The sequence below is a fragment of the Alligator sinensis genome, unplaced genomic scaffold (genome assembly GCF_000455745.1).
Source record: "Alligator sinensis unplaced genomic scaffold, ASM45574v1 scaffold102_1, whole genome shotgun sequence".
NCBI classification, from domain to species: domain Eukaryota; kingdom Metazoa; phylum Chordata; order Crocodylia; family Alligatoridae; genus Alligator; species Alligator sinensis.
The window spans coordinates 38,078-60,827 of record NW_005843301.1 but is presented as its reverse complement, the minus strand read 5'-3'; the positions used below and the strand labels follow the sequence as shown (position 1 = coordinate 60,827).

At 42.5% G+C, this 22,750-nt stretch overlaps 1 protein-coding gene across 1 annotated transcript in view; it reads right to left on the bottom strand.

The window, feature by feature from the left end:
• LOC102371790 (WD repeat-containing protein 25-like) overlaps positions 1 to 22,750 on the bottom strand; it is an 87,741-nt gene that overhangs the window by 28,891 nt on the left and 36,100 nt on the right. Inside the window, exon 4 of the mRNA XM_025194774.1 lies at positions 12,887 to 13,017. Coding sequence (XP_025050559.1) covers positions 12,887 to 13,017 — 131 coding nt within the window. The remainder of the gene's footprint in view (positions 1 to 12,886; positions 13,018 to 22,750) is intronic.

Below are 22,750 nucleotides of genomic sequence, written 5' to 3'. Positions count from 1 at the left end.
CAGCTGACTCCAGGGAGCCACCACTGTTGTCAGGAAAAACTCCATCAATGTTATCTGACTGTTAGTATTGTTCAGGGGTTAGGTGTTACCAATCACATCAGGCTCCCTCAGTTTGGATGGCCCACAAGCATGTTGTCATGTACAGATGTTCAGGATTTTTCTCCAAGGGCAAAAATGGCCACTCTGGGAGAAACATAACCTGAGTTAAATCACTCCCAGGAGAGTTTCTTCTGGAAGAATAAATGGCTGTACATGTTCCCTTCTGAGAGAAGCCACAATACAGTACTCCAACATCCAGGGTGCTTTTGTCCTGCCCACCCCACCACAGGAAGACACTTTGTTGCTCACTAGACTGCAATGCTCCAGCCAAGCTGGGAGCAGAACACACCTCCTTCACTATCTACACATTGTGCTGCAAAGAGACACAGGCTGATCCTGAGAAGTCTGGGCAAGCCAATCAGGACTACCCTATGCACTGCTGCTGTCTACCTCTAGGCAGACTGAGGGAGCCTGCAGAGCACTTGAGATGCGTGCATAGGGTCCCCCCTGGCTGTGCAGCATCAGTAGTACAAGCAGACTCTTTAGGGCCTCAGCGTTTGAATGACTGTTTGGATACCTCCAGGTAAGATCTTCTACCTGGAGAACAAACCCATGAGAATGCTCTCTGATTATTTGAATATGTGCATGCAGCCATAAGCTTATATACTGAAAAGAAAATCTCAGGACTAGATTCTGGCATCTTTATTCATGTTGAGTAAAAACTTACCCTACAATTTGCAATCAATAGGCCCCACGGGGAATGGAGGGTGCCGGATAACAAAATATGCCAGATAACTGAGCGGCCCAAACAGGCATCTTTGCCTGTTCGGGCCGCTGCCTGTCCCGCAGCATCTGGGTTGTCACCGCCCCTTCCACCACATCGAAGCCTCTCCTGTGGGCCCCGAGGGACAGGGAAGGGAGACCCGCACAGCCTGTTATGCCCCCAGGTCATGGGGATTTGGCAGCACAGACTGCTTTCCCCTAGGCTGTGGGTGCTCTGTGAAACTGGAAGTGCCACAGTGGGCACTTCCAGTTTCACTTTTCCCCTACAAGCCGGCATGCCGGTTAATAGAGCATGCCGGCTTATAAGGTGCCGGTTAACACAGCTTTTGCTGTACTTACCATGAGAAAGGTAACAAAGTCTAGCCTTTTACTGTTTCATAGGTTTTCTGATATTGTATAGACTTATGGCCTATCTTTGAAAACCCATGGTGATCAGGAAAGGTCCTGGATGACTGCAAAAGAGCAAATATTGTGCCTATATTTAAGGAAGAGAAGGAGGAGGATCCAGGGAGCTACAGATCAGTCAGCCTCACCTCAGTCCCCAGAAAAATCATGAAGCAGGTCCTCAAGAAATCCATTTCTAACTACCTGGAGGAAAAGAAGGTGATTAGGAACAGTCAGCATGGATTCAGTAAGGGCAAGTCATGCCTGACCAACCTGATTGCCTTCTATGATGAGATGACTGGCTCTGTAAATGTGGGAAGAGCAGTGGATGTGATATACCTTGACTTCAGTAAGGCTTTTGATATGGTCTCCCAAAACATTCTTGTAAGCAAGCTAAGGAAGCATGGGTTAGATGAATGAACTATAAATAGGGACCTACCTAGCATGCGGTGAAGGAAAGCAATTTTTGTGGCTTGGTCACAGCCCAAAGAGCCAATTTTGTGGTCATTTTGCAGCAGCCCTGCTGCTCAGCACTGACTGGCAGAGAGGCCCCAGGGGGAAGAAGGGACAACGGGGCAGTCACCATCTTGACTGCTGGCTGCCCTTCATGCAGCCCCACCCCTTGACTCTGAGAGGCACAAAGGGGCAGCTTCCATCTGCCATCTTTTTATTTTGGTTGATTTCCTTGAAAATCACAACCAATGCCATTTTTCACAGTGATTGTAGAGACTGTCATTTTTCATGGTCTCTAAGAAAATCCCAAAACCACAATTTAATTCGGTCCCTAATTTTAAGGTTAATAGAAAACTGTCTGGATTGTTGCACAAAGGGTAGTAATCAATAGCTCAATGTCTAGTTGGCAGCTGGTATCAAGTGGACTGTCCCAGAGGTCAGTCCTGGGGCTGGTATTGTTCAATATCTTCATCAACCATCTGGAAAATGGGACTGAGTGCACCTGCAGTGAATCTGTAGATAACACCAAGTTAGATAGAGTAATAGATATGTTGGAGGGTAGGGCTAGGATTCAGAGTAACCTAGACAAATTGGAGGACTGGACCAAAAGAAATCTCATGAAGTTCAACAGGTGCAAAGTCCTGCACTTAGGATGGAACAATCCCATGCACTGGTACAGGCCTGCGGGTTACAGAGGACAATATGCTGAATATGAGCTGATGCTGTGCCCTTGTTATAAAGAAGGTAACAGCATACTGGGATGCATTAGTAGAAGTATAGCCAACAGATCAAGGGAAGCGATTATTTCCCTCTATTTGGCACTGGTGAGACCATACTTGGAGTATTCTGTCTGGTTTTGGACACCGCCCCCACCCCCCTAACCGCACTACAGAAAGAATGTGGACAAACTGGAGGGAATCCAATGGAAGGCAACAAAAAATGGTTAGAGGACTGGGAAATGTAACTTATGAGGGGAGGCTGAGAGAAGTGGGTTATTTAGTCTAGAAAACAGAAGACAGAGGAGAGATTTAATAGCACTGTTCAACTACCAGAAGGGTGATTATAAAGAGGATGGAGCTAGACTATTCTCAGTGATGGCAGATGACAGAACAAGAAGCAATGGTCTCAAGCTGCAGCAAGGAAAGTTTAGGTTCGATTAGATATTAGGAACAACTTTCTCACAAAAGCACTAGAACAGGCTATCCAGAGAGCATACAGAATCTCCACCTTAGAGATTTTTAAGACCTGGATAGACAAAGCTTTGGCTGGGATGATGTAGTTAAAAATGGCCCTCCTTTGAGCAGGGGGTTGGACTAGATGACCTCCTGAGGTCCCTTCCAACCCTAACTTTCTATCATTCTGTGAATGCCTTTCTTTCTTATTAACAAACTTACTGTCTCTGTTGGTCCAAGTTTCAATGTTTTAAAGAATACATTTAGCCAGATGTTATATTCTGCTACTTTTAGAACTTACAAAAATGCTGGAGTTCCTCTTTCCTCTTACAGTTCCTCTTTCCTGAAGCAAATTAATTCTTGAATAATTACTGGTTAATAATAATTTATACTTACTGATAATATTTCTTATTAAAAGCATTTTTGTCATAGCTATTATATACAGCCTCAGCCAATATTTTCCTCATAATTCTTTCTCTGTCTCCCTGATCATTTAGGTTGCTTTCCTCTGAACTCTGTCCAATGTGCCAGTATTCTTGCAACACTGTCCCAGTGCTTAACCCAAATTTCCAAGTGAGGTATTAAACACATTTCCTATAAGGAAAATGCAGGATATGCTGGTCAGTTGGCCCTAGAAATTTAAATGTAATGACCATTAAACCTGAGCTTTCAATGGGAAAGTAGCATGACTCAAACCCTTGATTTATAGTGTTCATTATATTGACAAAACATGCTATAAAAGATGTGATGAAGAAAACATTAAGAAAATTCATTGCTTCACTCTTACAGCTATACATTGCTCCTCCAACTTGTATGACTAGTTATACCACCTGAGAAACCAATTTGAGGCAAAAAGGACCAAAGCTGCAGCAAATTTTTCAGAGCACAATTACCACAAAAAGATCTTGTAATGATTTGGGATAAAAGCACTAGAGAGAGATTGAGAATGTTTTCATAACCATTAACAAGGAAAATGCCCCAGCCATCAGTTTAAGTTAAAAGTAAATAACACTAATTACAATAGAAAATAATATAAAATATTAGGCAGCACACTTCATCAAATATGATCGTTAAGAATATATAATGACATAGGCGACACAACTGCTGCCAGTTGGGGGGGAACAACTGCACCACCACCACAGTGGAGGGGCACAACTCCATGCAGCTGCTTTTGCCAGGTGCTGGCTCCAGCCAGACTGCAGCCCCATGTCTGCACCCTGCCCTGGGCACAAAAATCTGGGGGAGGGGAACATGCCTCCCTTGTGCCCCCTGGCCTGTCACCAATGTATGATGGAAAACAGAATAAGAAAATGCTTAGTGCATCATGTGAATAAAGATAATAATATAGGGGTGGAAATGGATTAATTTAAAGGAATCTGTTGAAATTGCAAATGATGTGGAGAAGCAGGAGTTAAATATTGATGATTCATGTCTAATCAGCACACTGTTTTATGGCAGAATAATTTACAGATTATTTTGCAACAGTGGTGTTTACCTTTATTCAAAAGATATTAGATATTATGTTACAAAGGGAAGGTAGTAAAGCACTGGAACAGGCTACCCAGACAGGTGGTGGAAACTCCATCCTTGGAAGTTAAGACCCAGTTACACAAAGCTTTGGCTGGGATGATCTAGTTGGGGCTGGTCCTGCTTTGAGCAGGGGGTTGGACTAGATGTGACCTCCTCAGGTCCCTTCCAACCCTAACTTTCTATCATTCTATGACTCTAAGTGGAAGCTTACGGCCAATCAAAACCACACAAATAATCCTAATTTTTCTGTTATCACACTGCTCGGGCAGATAAGTCTCTATGGCACCATTCAGTTATGACTACCAATATAGCACCCAGTGCACATACATTCTCCAATGATTCACAACATTATATTTTAACATCAATATAATTTTAGGCTCCTAAAAAATAATGAATGTAATTGATATATAGGTATCTCCAAGGAAAATATACAGGATAGACAGGATATTGTTACTGTATCCTTTAGCAATGTTGTATAGGCAGGGAGGTAAACTACACTGCTGTCTTTAATCAATCACAGTAAGTATAAAGTTTATAGTTTTAAAATTAACAAATATGAAAGCAAAAATGTCAATATCTGCTTCTGGCCCAAAGCTTTTCCTTACGCTTTCAAAGGTAATTAATTGCTATGTTTCCCAACAAATTGCTTAAACAAGTTGTTTCCTGACTGAAGACATTCTACACAAATCAAATTTTGTCTCAAGAAACTGAGATGATAATTGTTTCTAAAAGCTGTACCAATAAAGAGCAGGTATAAAACAGACAATCATGTTCCCTTGTATCAATGTCATTGAGCCCAAAACCTGGATCAGAAACATAGTCAATTTAATTTGTCAGAATATACATTCATTTATAGTTTAGGAATTGGATTACTGCCTTGCAACATAGTAGAAAGTTAGTATTGTCTATTGATTCGAGTGGACCTACAAAAAAGTGGTGTGCAGAATCTCTCACCATCTTTATGTTTTGCCTGAAGATCAGCCTATGGGGACAACATGTTATTCACAGTTCAGAAATCTGTTAGTTAAGAAAGCTTCTAAACAGAACTCCAGCACCAGGAAAGAAAATGTGTGATCAGCTAGGCAAATAGTAATATGTCATTCAGCTAGTCTGAATGTCAAGGTATGCCACCTGTTTTTTTTTGTTTGTTTTATTATTATTATTATTATTACGGCGTATTGTGTTAACCCAGGAGTTGGCAAGGCACAGCCTGATTCTGTCCACAAAGAGACTGCATCTGGCCTATGTTTTACTACTGATGCCAATCTTCTGCTGCAACACAGCTGTCAGATCTGGCCCACACTCCACTTTCCACATTTTACTTGGTGGTGGTGGCAGTCCCTCAATATGAAGATGACAGTCTTGAAGTAAATAGAGAAGTCATCACTGAGTGTGGAGATGGCTGTATAGGCTGATCCAAGATCAACCTATAAAGGACAACAAATACCTAGTTTGACTGCAGATATGGCAAATAGTTCCAGAAGGAAGGAATGGATCCTGGTGATGTCAGGTCACAGCTCTTAACCTTTGTTTCTCTCATCTATCTGCCTCCATAGTGAGGCAAGTTTGCTAAAAATGATCAATGCCTTAGGTACAACATAGCACTATTGGGGACTACTTGGTCCTCAAGTCTCCCAGGTATTGATGCTAAAATTTCATTTCTTCTGATATCCTTGAATCTCTTCTTTTCCCCACCTGTACAGTGGTGACCCTCGGTGAGTTGGGAGTACAGGAACTGTTTCAGCAACAGGTTACCAGGCATCCTTATGATCTGTCCTGTCTAATGTAGCTGATGCTATATAAACTTGGCTGCAATACTGGTGGTGCTTGCTTGAGCCTAAAGGCTGGTGTTCATTCTTCTGTCCTTCCAGTTGATACAGAGGATTTTCCAAAAACATCACTGATATGTTGTTCCAGTTTCACAACCATACAACAGGGTAGGAATGACAACAGTTTGTTAGACAAGAAGTTTGGTTTGGGCCCTGACGTCATAATCATTGGAGATAGGGTTTCGAAAACGTCCCCCTTCTCTATTAGAACTGGAGTCAAGCAAGGATGCATGATTGAAACAACCCTCTTTTCAATTTATACTGTAGCTATTCTGCATTTCATTCTTGACAGACTTCCACCTGGAGTCAGCATCCACTGTCACATGGACGAGAATCTGTTTAACATCAACAGGTTACATTCCAAATGCAAGATAACCAGCACCTCCATTACTGATCTTCAATACACTGACTTTGTCATATGTGCTGACTCAATTGAAGAGCTCCAGGTCACTCTTGACTGCTTCTGTGAAAAATATGAAATGCTTGAGCTCACTGTCAACTTCATGAAAACCAAGATACTTTATCAACCCAAACCAACCAGCTGCATATCCATATATTACTATTAGAGGGTGGTTCTTGAAGAATGTTGAAGATTTCCCCTACCTGGGTAGCCACATTTCTGAAAAAGGAAACAGAGATGATAATATTCAACACCAGATACAATCTGGCAGTGCTACCTTTGGACATTTTATTGACAGCTGATTGGTCCACTGTAGTTAGCCACCTGCCCCTACTCCATGCAGATAACTGATTGTTCCCCTCTCTCTAACTGTAACCTCTGCTCACCATCTACTCGCCACTGAATTAGTCACTGCAAAATGTCCATCACTACAGTTTTTAGTGGCACATCTTTCAGTGAAGACAGTGTGAAGGGGGCAAGAGGACAGCTTTCCACACATCGCAGGGGCGTATGGACAGCAGGACATTGGCAGTCAGCAGCAAAGGCTGGATCACAAGGGGTGGCCCACCATAAGTTACCAATGCCTGGCAAAATGAACAACAATAGCAGCAGCTATTCAGGAATTAGAGGTACATTAGAGAGGTCAATAATGATACTGGGGCTTTGACTTTGGCTAAGCCTAGGTCACTAAGATTTAAATCCTATCCATTGTATCCAGGGTTCACTTCCTTAAACAGCAGGCTCACTGAGTCCCTGAATCGCTTAGGAGAGCAACACATTTCAAAACATGGTCTGGGCACATTGTTTAAAAAATGCACATCAAAGGCTAGTGAATCTCAACTGAAATTTTATTTTATGAGAAGTTCAATAAGGCAAGCATCCAACTAAAATGATTCAGGGGAACAAAGCAGCTTACACTGCCAAATGCTTCCAGTGTTCCACCTACTAAAGACACCATGCTGGATACTCAAGGACTGAAGGCTTTTTTGTCCCAGGATCCTAAACCTTCCCTTAAGCAAATACAGAAGAAGTTAGCTCCTATGGCAGCCCTAGGAAGGAAGGAAGTGAGCTCCAAGACTGCCTTTAGACATTAGTCTACTTCTCAAGTATCAAGAAAAGCAGGTTTGAAACCCAGACACATGAAGTGAGGTACAGATCAGCAAGAACGGCACCAGGTAAAAGACTGGACTCAAAAGTGAAACATCATTGTTCAGAAAGACTATTGAGAAAGCAGCCACTGATACCAATGTCTAAAGCTCTGGACATACAGACTTACAGATTCTTCAACTCTTCAAGGAGTTGCAGCTCAAAAAGGAATCTCATAAAAAGTAGAAATTTGGTACTAGGTACTAGGAAAGACTGTCACGTGGACATGCAGGGAGAAGATTAGGATGGCCAAGGCACAATTTGAGATGCAGCTGGCAAGGAACGTAAAAGGGAGTCTACAGGTACATCAAAAGGAAGAGGAAGACCAGAGATTCCACAGGTTCCTTGTGGAATGTGGAAGGCAATCTGATCACAGATGATGTAGAGAAGGCTACGGTATTTAGTGCCTTTTTACTTCAGTTTTTACAAATAGAGACAACAACCAGCTGAGAAGAGCAGTTGGCAGCAGGGATAGAAAAGGAGACAAACAACCTAGAGCAGTGGTTCCCAACCCGCGGTCCACATGCAGCCCAGTCAGTACACTGCTGCAGCCCATGTGACATCCTGATAAAAAAGTAAAGACATTTGACAACGTAGAATGAGAGGTATTATAGAATATTGATTGGTATTGCATTACTGTCAGATAACAGATACAAAACATTTTTAAATAGATACACAGGAATTAAGTTGTGTAGGCGTGGCCCACAACACATTGGGAGTTGTAAGTGTGGTCCACTATGGCAAACAGGTTGAGAACCACTGGACTAGAGTAATTACAGAATGGGTTAGGAATTACTTAGAGGAGCTAGATGCTGCCAGTTTGGCAGGGCTGGATGAGAAGCACCTGAGGATACTGAAAGAACCGGCTGAGGAAATTTCAGAGCCATTTGGTACGGTATCATTTAACAGGAAGAGCAAATACAGTGCCCATCTTCAAGAAGGAGGAAGAAGGGGGATATGGGGAATTACAGATGAAGGCTTTTGGCACTGTCTCCCATGACAGTCTCATTAACAAGCTAAGGAAATACAAACTATGAAAGTACTGTAAGGCAGATACATAACTGGTTGGAAAGTCATACTCGGTGACTAGTCCTCACTGGCTCGATATCTAGTTGGGAAAAAGTATTATGTCAGGTTCCCCAGGGTCTGTCCTGGGTCCAGTATTGTTTAAGACATTCATTAATGATTTGAATGATGGGATTGATAATGCACGCTTAGCAAATCTGTGAATAACACCAAGTTGGGTAGAACTGCAGACACGCCGAAGGGAAGGGCTCACATTCAGAACAACCTGAATAGACAGGATTGCCCATAGGCAATCAGATGAGATTCCACACGAACGAATGCAAAGTCCTGCACTTGGAACAGAATAACCACATGTACAGATGCACACTGGGAAATGACTGGCTAGGCTTCAGTACTGCAGAGAAGGATCTAGGGGTTAGAGTGACCCATTAGCTGAATATCAGCCAATAGTGTGTTCTTGCTGCAAAAAAAGGCAACAGCATCCTGGGTTATTTTCATAACAGTCACTTGCAAATCAAAGCAAGTGATTCTTCCACTCTGTTCAACACTGATGAGGCCTCACCTGGAAGACTGTATCTAGTTTTGGGCCCGCACAGTTCTTTGGGTAGATGTGATATCTTTTAGTAGACCAACTAAAAAGTTGGAAAAAAAGTTCTTTGCAAACTTTCAGGCACAAACACCTTTCGTCAGGCACAGGCAGATTCTGCTGGTGCTATGTTTTCTCCAAGGTAGAAAAGAAGCTGGTGTTATGTGTTCTCCAAAGTAGTTTTGGGCCCCACATTGACAGATTGGTAAGAGTCCAGCACAGGACAACAAAAAATATCCAGAAGCCTGGGAGATAAGACTTATGGGGAAAGGCTGAAAGATCTAGGGACATTTAGCATAGAAAAGAGAAGACTGAACGGGGATTTGATAAGAACCTTCAAATACCTGGAGGTCTATTACAGGGAGGCTAGAGATGGTCTTTTCTCTTTGGCTGTAGGAGACAAGACTAGGAGCAAGCAGCATTAGGGGAAATTTAGGTTTGAGATTAGGAGGAGCTTTGGGACTCTGAGGGTGGTCAAGCATTGGAACAGGTTACCTAGAGAAGCTGTAGAATCTTTATCCTTGGAAACTTTCTAAAGCAGGTTATACAGACACTAGACATGGATGATTTAATCTGGGATGATCCTGGCTTGAGCAGGGGGCTGGAGAAGATGACTCTTCCAGCTCTACTTTCCTATGAACTTAAATGTACCCAAAACCTTGTCTAACATCTCTCCCAACTATACAATTGGTCCAATACAAGATATTACTAAGCATCCTTGCTAATTGCTTCAGTGTTATTAAAAAATAACAACAATTCATCTTTGTTGGCTGGAGTCGTATGTGAACCTTTATCTACATGCTTGGTTGTTTTGAGGAAATTAAATTCTCCAAATGTCTGCAGCAGTTCAGGGAACAGAGACATGAAGTCAAATCTGTTGTGGGACTACTGTATCATGAGCAAAATTAGTATAACAGAAATGTGTGTGTGAGGAGAGATCAAATGAATTAACTGAGCAATTAACCAAGTGACTTTTAGCTTTCCATATTTTCCAACATTGGGAACTCCCCAGATGAACTTTATACCTCCAACAGCATCTACAAAGGACCTGAATATTGCTTTTCAGCAGAAGGAAGTCTGGGATCCATAACAGACACCTTCCTGAATCTGTGGTCATATAATTTGATACAGCTATTCCCCTGGTTCCACAAATTCCCAGTGTTCTGCTGAAGATGAAAGAAGGCAATGCACTAGTTATCCTTGTAAGTCAAGCACAGTCTTACAGATTTTGGTTTGCAGATCTGCTACATCTGTCCAATCACCGTTTCACAACTCTACTGTAGCAGAAACACAATCTCTTTGAATTGTGGGCTATTTCTGCATTCAGAATCAAAGTTCCTCTATGTGCCTACATGGATGCTATGTGGATGACAGTAGTGAACAGGAACAGCTTTGCGAAATAAGGAACATTTTGATTCACAGTAGAAAACCTTTGACTGGGCACCTATGACAAAGCGGAAACATTTCTCCCATTCGGTTACCTCTCAAGACTCTGGTCCACTTAAAGCATTGATCCCAGCTGGTTTGGAGTATCGGGTGTTTTTACAGCATTCAGGATTGCCATTAAGCTCTATTACAATTCACTGAACAGCAATATCAGTTTACCATCAGCCAGTATGAGGCACATCTGTTTCTTCCCATCAAACGGCTCATAAATTTTTAAAAGAAATGTTGCACATGTTCCATTTCTTAAGCAAGATTCCATCATTGTGGAAACTAAGTCTGGTATTATATTACTTAATGAAACTGTTCTTTGAGTCACTAGAGCCTTACGTTGCCTATCAATATAAGCCAGGTATCACATTAGTAAGCAAAGTGAGTGAGATATAAACGTTCATATCAAATCCTCTTTCTACAGTTTTTCCATGAAACCATGGTAGCTAGGAGAGATCAGCCTAAATTTATCCTATAAGTGGTATCAGATTTTCATATCGCTCGGAATGTGTTTTTACTGATACATTTTCCCAGACCTCATGTATGTGGGGTGAGTTAAGAGAAATGCTAAAAGAGTAATCTTATATTCCCTTAATAGAATGAAATCCTTTTACAAGTCATTCAAAATTTTCCTGGCACTTGGTGACAGATCCAAAAAAATTCAATATACATTGCCAGTTGTTTAAGGACAACATACAACTTTAATTAGGCAATTCTTTCAACTACTATTTGAGCTTGTTAGACAAGACTGCAAGCCATGTCACCAGAGTGCTTTATTTGAAGACCCCATAGCTGAAATATACAGAGCAGCTACACAAAGCTCAGTTACTACATTTACTATCCGTTATTCTCTAGTTACAGCACTGAGGTCAGACAAAGAGATGGAAAGCAGCTCTTTAATCTGTATTCAGATGAAGCTCTACTTCAACCGTCATGAAGGGCAAACAGCTATATAACTAGCACAAGCAGGATCCACAAGCCCAGGGACTGAAAGAAGAAAAGGATACTTCCTTACATTTATTATAACTATAGTTCTTCAAATTGTTCTGTATATGTAGATCCTGTGATCTGCTCTTCCATCCTCCAACTTGTCATCTGAATTCTGGGTGGAGAAGGAAGTAAGCAGCAGTTGGAATCACTAGGCCCTTTATACCCTTGGATTTGGGGGGAAAACATGAAAGCATACAGAGCCATGTGTGAGCCTTCATGAACATTTGTGGATAAAAACACAAAAACACTCAAACTTATATTCAGAAGGTGAATGCAAATCGTGAGTGGGATCCACATGCATAGCTTATCACACAAAGAACTGTAGTTACTATAAAGGTAAGTAACCATCTTTCACCACCAAATTACCTAGTTAATTCAGTTGAACCAGCTATCAGGTGATAAAACTAAAGTAAAATAAGGTAAGTTGTACACACAGTTCTTTAACAGCGCTGCAAATACAGTACAGAAAGAATCACTTAACTTCCAAATGCAAAGATGCCAGAAATGGGAAGAAGGGATCTCAGAATAATGTCTCATCCGAAGACAGTTATGTCTAACAGTTCAGAATTCATTAGTACTGCACAGCAAAGTCAATGTGGGGCACATCCTAACTCCTACGGTAAAACTTGAACACTTGATAGTCTGACACACAAAACAGTCAAAGATGCAAACAAGAATATTGTAGTCTCTAAAAAAAACTCAACAGATAAATGCCCTCCAAAAACAGTTTTACTTCTCAGTAAATTAGAGACTACATTGTCATCTTTTTATCACCTATTCACCAATACTGATTGGTGAAAACACATTAGTCATTAAATGTCTGACAGCTCAGAGCCTTCAAACACCCACTGTACTGTATAATTCTTAGATGTAGAATCACAGTTTTAAAGAAATAAAATTGTTTTTAAAAAATGTTTTTGCTTTAAAGAAAGACAAAATTGGGCACTGACTGTTTGCCTTTCACTCATACCAAGCATGGCTAACAGAAATATTATTTTCCAATTATCGCCTCCCTTGCCAAAAAAAATCCCATTACCTATCCACATTCCCCACCCTCCTGAATGACATTATAAAATGTTCTGGGGGGAAAAGAAAGGAATAAGAAATTTGTTACCTTACAGTTCCTGATATCCCATGCTTTAACTTCTGGGCCAAACCCTCCGCAAATAAAAATATTAGGATCACTAGGGTGAAACTTCAGTGTGCTGATCCGATATTCATTTTTGCTGGTAAACACCTGTGCCCCTATAATTAAAAAAAGAAAGGAGAGAGAAGGAGAATTTAAAATTTGAACGTGAATAGAAGATGGAATATTTCACTTTCATATTTTTATACAGCAAAGCAAAACAAAACAAAACAAAAAACCCTCCAGTTTGCAAAAGCAAATAGATAAATATGAGCATAATCATAAGTTAAAACATGTGGGATTGTTGTGCCTTAATGAAAAATAATCTAATTTACTTAATTCCATTTACATGGAATTCATCCTACTCCTGTCCTCGTATGCTGCTTACCAGCAATGCCCCTGCACAGAGAAGAAATACAGGGAGATTATGTCACCCATGTGCTCTGGGTAGGTGCTCTACAAAGGTCCAATTAGACTGGGAGGTAGGGGTTAGTTACGCAGGTACGTTGGAAGGGTACCTCTTTGTAGAGGAGCCACAGTCATTCTGATGCATATAAGCCAAACCAGTAGCTAGAGAAAAGGCTGGCGTAATAACATCCTGGCAAAAGACCCATCAGTGGCAGATCTTGCAATTCCAGGTCCCAAGCCCCATTTACTTACTTCAGGTTGTTTACCTGAATGTCACAAAGGAGGGGCAAACTTCACTCTGGAGGCAGGATGCAATTTGAACAGCCTCATACTAAGGCAATAACTGTTCCCATGGATACACTGTTGTCTAAATTTAATTGTGTATGGTAATCTTCACAGGATCCTGTGGCTTAATACTAATTGGCTTGTAAACAACACTTCCAAAGTCATAGAAAATTCAGCCAGACAAATTTGCAGGTTCTATCTCCAGTTCATAGCTGTTATCAAATGAAAGGTGCTAATGTCACATTTTGAAATAGTACTATGCACTGAGGTACATTAATTCAAGTTCTCATATTTGTCATTGCATTTTATATTCCACTGAACTGTGTGTAATACCTGCATTAAAAAAATGTAATGACCATATACATACAGGATATGTTATGTAGCATGAACCAAATACAACAAGGGCTACTGCAGACTTTAAAATAAGATTAGGGCATTATAAAAACATGCATCACTCCAGACATAAAGCAAATAATGGCCTTCCAGACCAACAGCTGGCAATCTTTAACAAGCCACAGGCAGGAACAACCCAGCTCCAGTCCAACATGGGTTTTGTGGTTTTAGTGGCACCTCAGTAGCAGGGGGCTTTCCCTGCACTCACACTGGCGCCAGACAGCTGGGATCTGCACCTGTGCCACCATTGCTTCTACTAGCCAGTGAGGAGCTGCACCAGGACCAGGCAGCTACAGACTGCATCCATGCCACTTCTCTCCTTTTCCCTCCTGGCTGTAGCACAGGCACAGCTGTTAACTACCCAGCCCTGGCACAGTCCCCCACCAGCTGGAACCCACCCCCATGCCACACTTGTGGGGAGGAAGGGAGGGAATAGTAGCAGCAAAGGTACAGCTGGAAACTGCCAGGCCCTGGCCCACCTCTTTGTTGCCTAGTCTCAGTGTGAGTGTGGGCATGGGCACAGGCAAAGGCAAAGCCCTCCAGCTGTGCAGACCACAACCAGTTGCTCCCTGGGCCATAAGTTGCAGATCCCTGTTTTAAACCAATTTTAACACAAAATAACCTGACTCTCAGTAACTCATGATGTGAACAGCTGGGACAAGGTTCAAAGGAAAATCTAACATACTTGATGTCACTTTTTTGAATTCAGAGGCAATTTGGTTGGTTTTGATACAGGCAGTGGTTGTGGTTCCTTAATCAGGTGAGTCTATTTGACATGGTCGGGATGCCCTACAGACATTGTTCTGGGTGACTCTAGTGTGTGTGTTCTCTCTCTCTCTCTCTCTCAGCAAAAACAGAAACAAAACCAAACCCTGTGCTGCTTCCAGTGCCACATGAGCTAATGGTTACATATTTTGGTCCTTCTGATAATCCAGGAAAGTTTTTAAGCGAAGCAAAATTTGTTTGGTAATGAGTTTTACTGGACCCACTACACCAGGGGTGTCCAACCTTTTTGAATAAAGACCTCACAGGAAATGTGGTTTAAAATCCAAAATAAAAACAATATATAAGCAAGAATGAAATAATACCAAATACTTAACTAAAATAAACACTTTTGCTTCTACTCACTTCTCAATGAATGAAAGAAGCATAATGCAAGTTGACAGATCAAATGTGGATATTGATTTGGATATTTGGCTGATTTGGTGGCAGCCAAATCTCCGAATCAGATATGGCCAAATCGATTCGGGACAGCGATTCGAATCACCAAATCGAATCACTGTCCCACGAATTGGCTGAATCTGAAGTGAATACTAGTCACTTCACACAGGCCTCCTAAATATATGTCTGAACGCTGACTGGTAAAATAAACCATGAACACTGAATGCTGTAACAACCACAAAAAAGGGAAAAAAGAACAAAAGTTTCATTTCAAGATGTCTACTACTCGGATATCACCAAAGCTTTGCAAATCATTAGAAATAAAACACAGTTATTAATTAATGCTTAATTACAATATATTGTTACTTTAACAACAATTTAATAAGATGTCTAACTTGTAAAGTATTAAGCAAAATATTAAACAATAAAAAAGAGAAAACAATAGAAACACACCTCAAGTGGATAAAAAATGGGCAGTTTCATAAGTTTTTTTGATAAGTACAGAAAGCTATCCTTTAAAATATTCATGTTAACCAAGAAAAGATTATAACAGAAGAAACTATATTTTGAAAGTTTTGAATTTTTCAATCTACATTGATCCATATAGAACACAATGTTAGTTTTTTTCATTACTACAAGAGAATTTTGTTTTGGAACATTTCTTTCTAATTTAAGAATGGGTTTTACATATACAGTCAGTCATTTCGTAACTCACTCTAAAATATAATACTTTAAAAAAAATTACAATATATTGTCACTCTAATAATATTAAAGAATTTAACAACATGTTTAACCTATACAGTAGAATATAATTAAAGTTTTATATCTCTTATGCAGAATGCAAAGTTTTAGAAAATATATATAGTTCAGTTTGCCAATTATATACATGATTCATCAACTTCATTTTTTTTAAAACCTATGACAAAAATGTTATGTCTGTTTTTCTTTAGATTAGGACAAGATTTCTGGTGATGATCTTTTTCCTGCGGAAAATGCATATTCAAATTTGAGACCTACACACATTAATTTCATCTACCTAAATTAGTTCAAAATTTAAAATGTTACACAGAGGCTTTTTTTAGGACCTTAAAGCAGGTACCAAGTTGGGAAATGTCTTGCCTTTTTTAAAAAGCAAACTGTTCTTAATTAGTTTCTTAGATTTAACATGCAACTAACTAATCATTGGTAAGTAAAAGAGAAATTCTGCTTTGAACAAAGCAGGAAAAGTCTCCATAAAAATACACTTTAAAGTACAATGGTACAAGAAAGGTATTTTGGAATTTAAAGATTTTCTACCTAACTTCTCTTGTTCAAAACTGACACCATTAAAAATACACCACCAATATTTCTGAGAAAAATGTGATGTTTATACAGTTGCAAACATGAGATAAGGATACTGTTTTCTGAGGTCATATATTTTCACATGGAAACCATGCAGTCATTATCAGGAATTCGGGTTTCCCATTTCCCTTGGAAAAACAGGGAAAAATTGGGATTTTCTCCTGTAAAGCAAAAAAAATCACAAATTATTCCTTTTAAAGGAGAAAAATGTGGGAAACCACAGGTTTCTCCTTGCAGGCTGGCAGCCTTCCAGCCTCCAAGGAGAGAGACTGGGGGGGAGCAGGGGGAGGATGATTGGAGGCAGTGGACACGTGGCTGGTGTATAGCCAGGCAGGGTGGTGCGAGCTGTAACAGGGCCCTGGGAGAACTCACCAGAGGCAGGTCCTGGGATGTAGCAAGTCCGGCAGCAAGGGAGCTGACACAGGTGTGGAAAGTGAGAGAGGGTTAGCTACGTAAGCCCAGAGTGGGAAGGATAAAAGACACTGAAAGCAGCCGCAAAGGGCTGCACCTGGCCAGGGAGCAGGCTACCTAGAGCCACCAGGGGTTAAGCACCACCGGGAGAGCCCAGAGCAGGGCTCTTCTCTGTTTGTTTGCTTGCTTTATCATTTGCTTTGTTGCACAAGCCTGTAGGCTCTGCAAAGCCTGTGAAGGATAAGGGGCAACCAGGAGGTGAAGCCTGAAAGAACCACTGGAAGACAGCGGGGAGGGGGAGGTCTTTTAGGGACAGCAGGGAGCTGTGTGGCCAGGCTGGTGATGCCAGGGGCTGGTGCCCATACTCTCAGGGGCAGAGGTGAGGCAGCCAAGAGATGCTGCCTCTACCTGGCACACTGCAGGAGCCCCAGCTCAGGGTGAGGGTGTCCCCTCCTCCTTCCTCCAGCATGTACTGGGGCCGGACTCACTCTACCACGATCCACCTGAGCCAGAGTCACCGCAGCAATTGCACTCCAGCTCAGGTAAGACAGAGATTGCCTGAAGGCCCTCACCCTCCTCCTGCTCTCCACAGCATGGCCCAGGCCACAGCGCTCTTGGGTTCATGCTGCTACTGTAGAGCATGGTGCTGGTCATCCACACTGTGCTGCAGCCCCAGTTCTCCCTATTGCACCGCAGCCACAACCCTAGCCCCAGCTCGTGGTGTGGGACAGCGTGTGGTGTCTCAGCCACTGCCTGGCCTTCTGCTTCAGATATGATGCATGCACCTCATGTTGGAAGTCATGCCTGCCACTGTGCGTCGGGAGTGAGGGACACCAGCATGGATGGGGGTGGGGGGGAAGGGGGAGCCAGGAACTGTGGGTTGGGAGTGAGGGGCCACAGGCAGGGCCAGAAAGCTGTGGGTCAGCAGTAAGGGGCACCATCAGGGACAGAGGGCTGTGGGTTGGGAGTCAGGGGCACTAGAAGGGGGGACTTTGGGTCAGGAGTGAGGAGCATCCACAAGTCTGGGGAGGCTGTGGCTTGAGAGAGGGGGGCAACAGCATGGGCAGGGCATCAGCATATCAGGACTGCTCGGCACCACAAAGCGCCTGGGGGGGACAGCCGCAGCTGGACCTGCATCCTGGACAGCAAAGGGGGCAGAGAAAGCTCTGATTTTCCATGATAAAAAAACAAAATCAAATGCCAAAATATATAGATATTTAGAATTTATTTTATTATAATGATTGAGGCACTGGTGGGGTTCCAATTTGCTTTAAAATTGTCAATATATCAATAAAACATTGTGTTCAACTGATGCCTCTATCTATCTATAGTGGTGTTTCATTTTAATCGCGGAAAATTGTGGATTTGGGGTTTTTTGGAGAATCTGGGAATTTTTTTTTAACAGAGAAGACCAGAATTCCTAGTGATTATGCACTGCCTACAGGAAGCACATCATACTTCTGGCATTTATATCTGATTTACTTAGTTTTACTTCTTGGGGACTGGAAGGCTCAGGGCACTGGTAATATGACGCAAAAGATCCTGGATCATTAGTTCAAATTCAGAAAATAATGGTAGTGACTAAGAGCTAACGATTGTTCTCTGATAAACAACGTGAAATACAGTGATAAAAAAGTGACCCAAACACCTTCATCTCAACTGGCACCTTTATGGTCGTCTCAGTAGAAAAACAAGCAACCAACTAGACCAGAGGTTTTCAACCTTGCTTAACAAGTGTATCCCTTCTCTCTCAAAGTTCCAGGTCAGGTACCCCTTTATATTTTTTCTTGTTTTTAAAGCGGGGGAGGGGCAAATCAAGGCCCTTGCGGTGAGGGAGGGAGTGGGGCTGGGGCTGCACAGCCAGGGCAGAGAACGGGACAGAGCCGCAAGCAACTCGTCTGGGGGGCACAGGGAGCGGGTAGCAGCTGGTGCACAAACTTCAGGAGGGCATGGGTCCGTGTGCCCCCGGATCTGCGCACAGGCAAGGGCAGGCTGGCCCAGTGGTAGGGGAGGGAGTGGAGCTGAAGCAAGGGCTGGTGATAGGGTAGGGGCAGGGCACAGGACTGAGCCACATGGAGGGCAGCTCCCACAGCAATGTACACCCCCTGGATGGCATGGGGGCGCGTGCCCCCAGATCTCCACGGGGGAGAGAAGGCTGCCGCTGTAGGCTGGGCCCGGCGCTGGACAGTTCCAGGGGTGGGGGACTGGTCTGCGCTGCACTTGGGGCAAGTGGCGGTGGCACTGGGAAGGGATTATGAGGGGGGTTACAGCAAATTGTGGAGTGGCTGCAGCCCCCCTGTATCCTCCTCCTAGCACCGCCACCACCCGCCCCGAATGCAGGGAAGAGCCCGGTGCAACCCCAGCCACAGCCAGCAGTGGCATCCCGCCTTGCCCTGTGCAGGTCCTGGGGCACACGCTCCTGTGCTCTCCCAGCATGTGCACTGTGGTTGGAGCCACCACCTGCCTTGCCTGCCCCTTCCCTTATAGAATACTTATCAGCCAGACCCAGCTGGTCTCCTGGACACCTGCATGCTGTGCTGCAGCTGTGCACATGCACACAGCATTTATCAGCCACATTAGGTCTGCGTACCCCTAGGACCTATTTAAGTACTCCTAGGGGTATGCATACTTCCAGTTGACAACCACTGAATTAGACCACCCATAGTAACCTAGCTTCTGAACCCTAGTAGATCCTTCTAGGTCTAGGCTGAAGTTTGCACTGTAACATTTGCATATTTGTGGTTAAAGAAAGGATTTTAGTCTGTAGGACTGATCAATATGTAATAACAACCTAAGACAATAACATTTTTAAAGGTTACTTCTGAAGAAAATATCAATCGCTTCTATTGTAATTCAGTAAGAGGAACTTATGGCTAGTATTTCAAATGAGCTCCATTCCCACACAGGCATAAATCTGTTGCACCATCAGCACCGCTGGGGCCAGAATCCATGGAAATCCTGGCCCCGCATTGTCATGGCCCCACCACTGCTGGGGTCTCCATGGAAACTGGCTGCAGCAATGCGGGCAGGGGCTGCTGAGGAAATGGTGTCCAGCCACCAGCTGGATCTGCCATTTTGCCCACCCCTGGACACAGGGTTACAGTGGACAATAAGTTGAATATAAGTGGACAATAAGCCAGCTGTGTCCTTGTTGAGAAGAAGACTAACAACATATGAGACTGCATTAGAAGAAGCATTGCCAGTAGATTAAGGGAAGTGATTTAACACTGGTGAGGCCACATCTGGAGTAAGTACTGCGTCCATTTTTGTGCCCCCCAATAGAAAAAGGATGTGGACAAATTGGAGAAAGTCCAACAGAGGCAATGAAAATGGTTAGAGGCCTGGGGCACATGACTTATGAAGAGAGGCTGAGGGAACTGGGCTTATTTATTCTGGAGAAGAGAGACTGAGGGGAGATTTAATAACAACCTTCAACTACCTAAAGGGTAGTTCCAAAGAGGATGGAGCTGGACTGTTCTCAATAGTGGCAGAAAACAGAACAAGGAGCAATGGTCTCAAATTGTAGCAAGAGAAGTTTAGGAGGGTACTAGGAGGGTAGTAAAGCACTAGAACAGGTTACTCAGAGAGGCTGAAGAATGTCCATCCTTGGAGGTTTTCAAGACCTGGCTAGACAAAACCTTGTCTGGGATGATTTAGTTGGGGATGACCTGCTTTGAGCAGGGAGTTGGACTAGATGACCTTCTGACGTCCCTTCCAACCCTCATTTTCTATGACTCTATTATTCTAATGGAAACAGAAGCAGTTTTCTCATTGGATAATATTATTTGTGTCTTGTAATCCATCTTCACTGGGGATTTTGGTGTACAGAGATATGACATCCATGGTTGCTAATATGCTACTAACTAGAAGCTTATCAACAGAGGCCAGTTGCTGTAAGAAATCTGTGGTGTCTTTCAAATAGCCGGCAGTTCCGGTGGCATATGGGAATAGGATAGAGTCAACAAAGCCAGAAAGTCCTTCCATGATGGCACCAATGCCAAGAGAATGAGGTGTTCTGGATTGCCAGATCTGTGGATCTTCGGTAATAAATAAAAGATGTCTGGCCTGGGCTTCCAGAATGTGGAAGCAAGTATCGTCTCCTGTGTTTCTTGTGGCAGGTTGATCACTGAATTACTTCTTGTCATGGAAATATTCCCTCAGTCTTAATCTGTGGAAAAAAGCCTTGAGGTCTCCATACAGCTGCACCACAATAAGTAGTGCAGTGGGACAAATGGGAAGACCACTGGATAATATAAACAACTCAGCTGGGCTGAGAGTGTGGTTGCATAAGCTAGTGGCATTACAGTAGATTGTAGGGTTGTTGCTGGAGTATGCAAGTTAGGAAAGATTACTTACAGTACCCCTCTACTATCTACATTGGAAGATGGGACAAACCCTACATGAAAGAATTAATGCACACTGAACTGACGTCAGACACAGAAAGACTTGCAGGCCTGTGACAGAACACTTTAACATCCCTGGACACTATTGCTGGCCTCAGGGTTACTATTCTTAGACAGCAAACTTTTAAAAACTTATTTGAACAGGAACTTGTGAAAGAAGAAATCATCCACACACTGGACATCCAAAACTCTTGAGGAAGGCAATATCTTATATTAAAGCAACTAGATAAAATATATATATATATTTGCAAGCTTTTGGGTTCAAACTCCCTTCTTCAGGCAGAGAAGTCAAAGATTGTAAAATTTCTCCCAGAAATAGAAACAAAACTTCATATTGCACAGGAGAGTTGAAGCATGTTATGGGTCTCCTGGCTGCAAAAGTTCAGTTGTGAATAGTTGCTTTGCAAGTATGCAAATTAGGCTTGAACAAAGGCATGTTGTTTCCCTTAAAAGTGTCCGATGGTAGGCAGGATGCTGAATTTTGCTTCTTTTTTGTAAGGTTGTTTCATATTTCACAGGATAACCGAGATGGTACGTTTCTTCTGGTTAGGAAAAATCATTTTTGCAAAACCTGTTCTGTGAATATGCAAATGAGGCTTGAACCAAGTCTGAAGCAGAGGGCTGAATTTTGCTTTTTTCTTGGTCAACCTATATCCCTGAAACATGGAAGAGACTGCAATTAGCTGTTTTGAAAGTGAAAACTTCTCAATTGACCATGCATACTTTTGGCACTAAATACTGCCTCAGATGGCAAATTATTCGACCTCACATTTTAAAGTGAAGGCTAAAGTGCAGAAAGTTTTGATGCATGAGCTTCTGTTTGCTGATGATGCTGCACCTTCAAAGCCTCACCAGTCACTTCACCCATGCCTGCCAATAGTTTGGTCTTGCAATCAGCATCAAGACGACTAATGTTATGAGCCAAAATATTGATTCACCACCACTAATCACAATAGGATCTCTTGTACGGAGAACTGTTTACAGGAACAAGACCAAGCAGATGTCCTTATCTCCATTTCAAAGATGTTTGCAAGAGAGATATGAAGGCAATGAACACTGAGCCAAATGACTGGGAGACTGCTAAGAATCAAAGCACTAGGAAACAGTTTAAGTGTGGAATCAAGGCTTCTGAGGAAAAAAGAGCCCAACATGTGTAAGAAAGAAGAAACCTCAAGAAGAACCACGTTCAGGACTGTCATATATGAACTTCATATGCAATAACTGCAGAAGGAACTGTAATTCAAGGATTGGGCTCTACAGCCACAATCACATATGCTCAATAAGCGGATGGAATGGAGATAGGGCTGACTTTCAGGTTTTTAAGAGTCTATAAGAGAATTAATTTTTTTTTGATTTTTCCCAAGCTGAAGAAGGATCCAAGGTCCTAGCGGTCAGGTCTGGCAGGATCAGCAGGGAAGCTGATGCCTAGTGATACTGGGCGGGCGTGTAT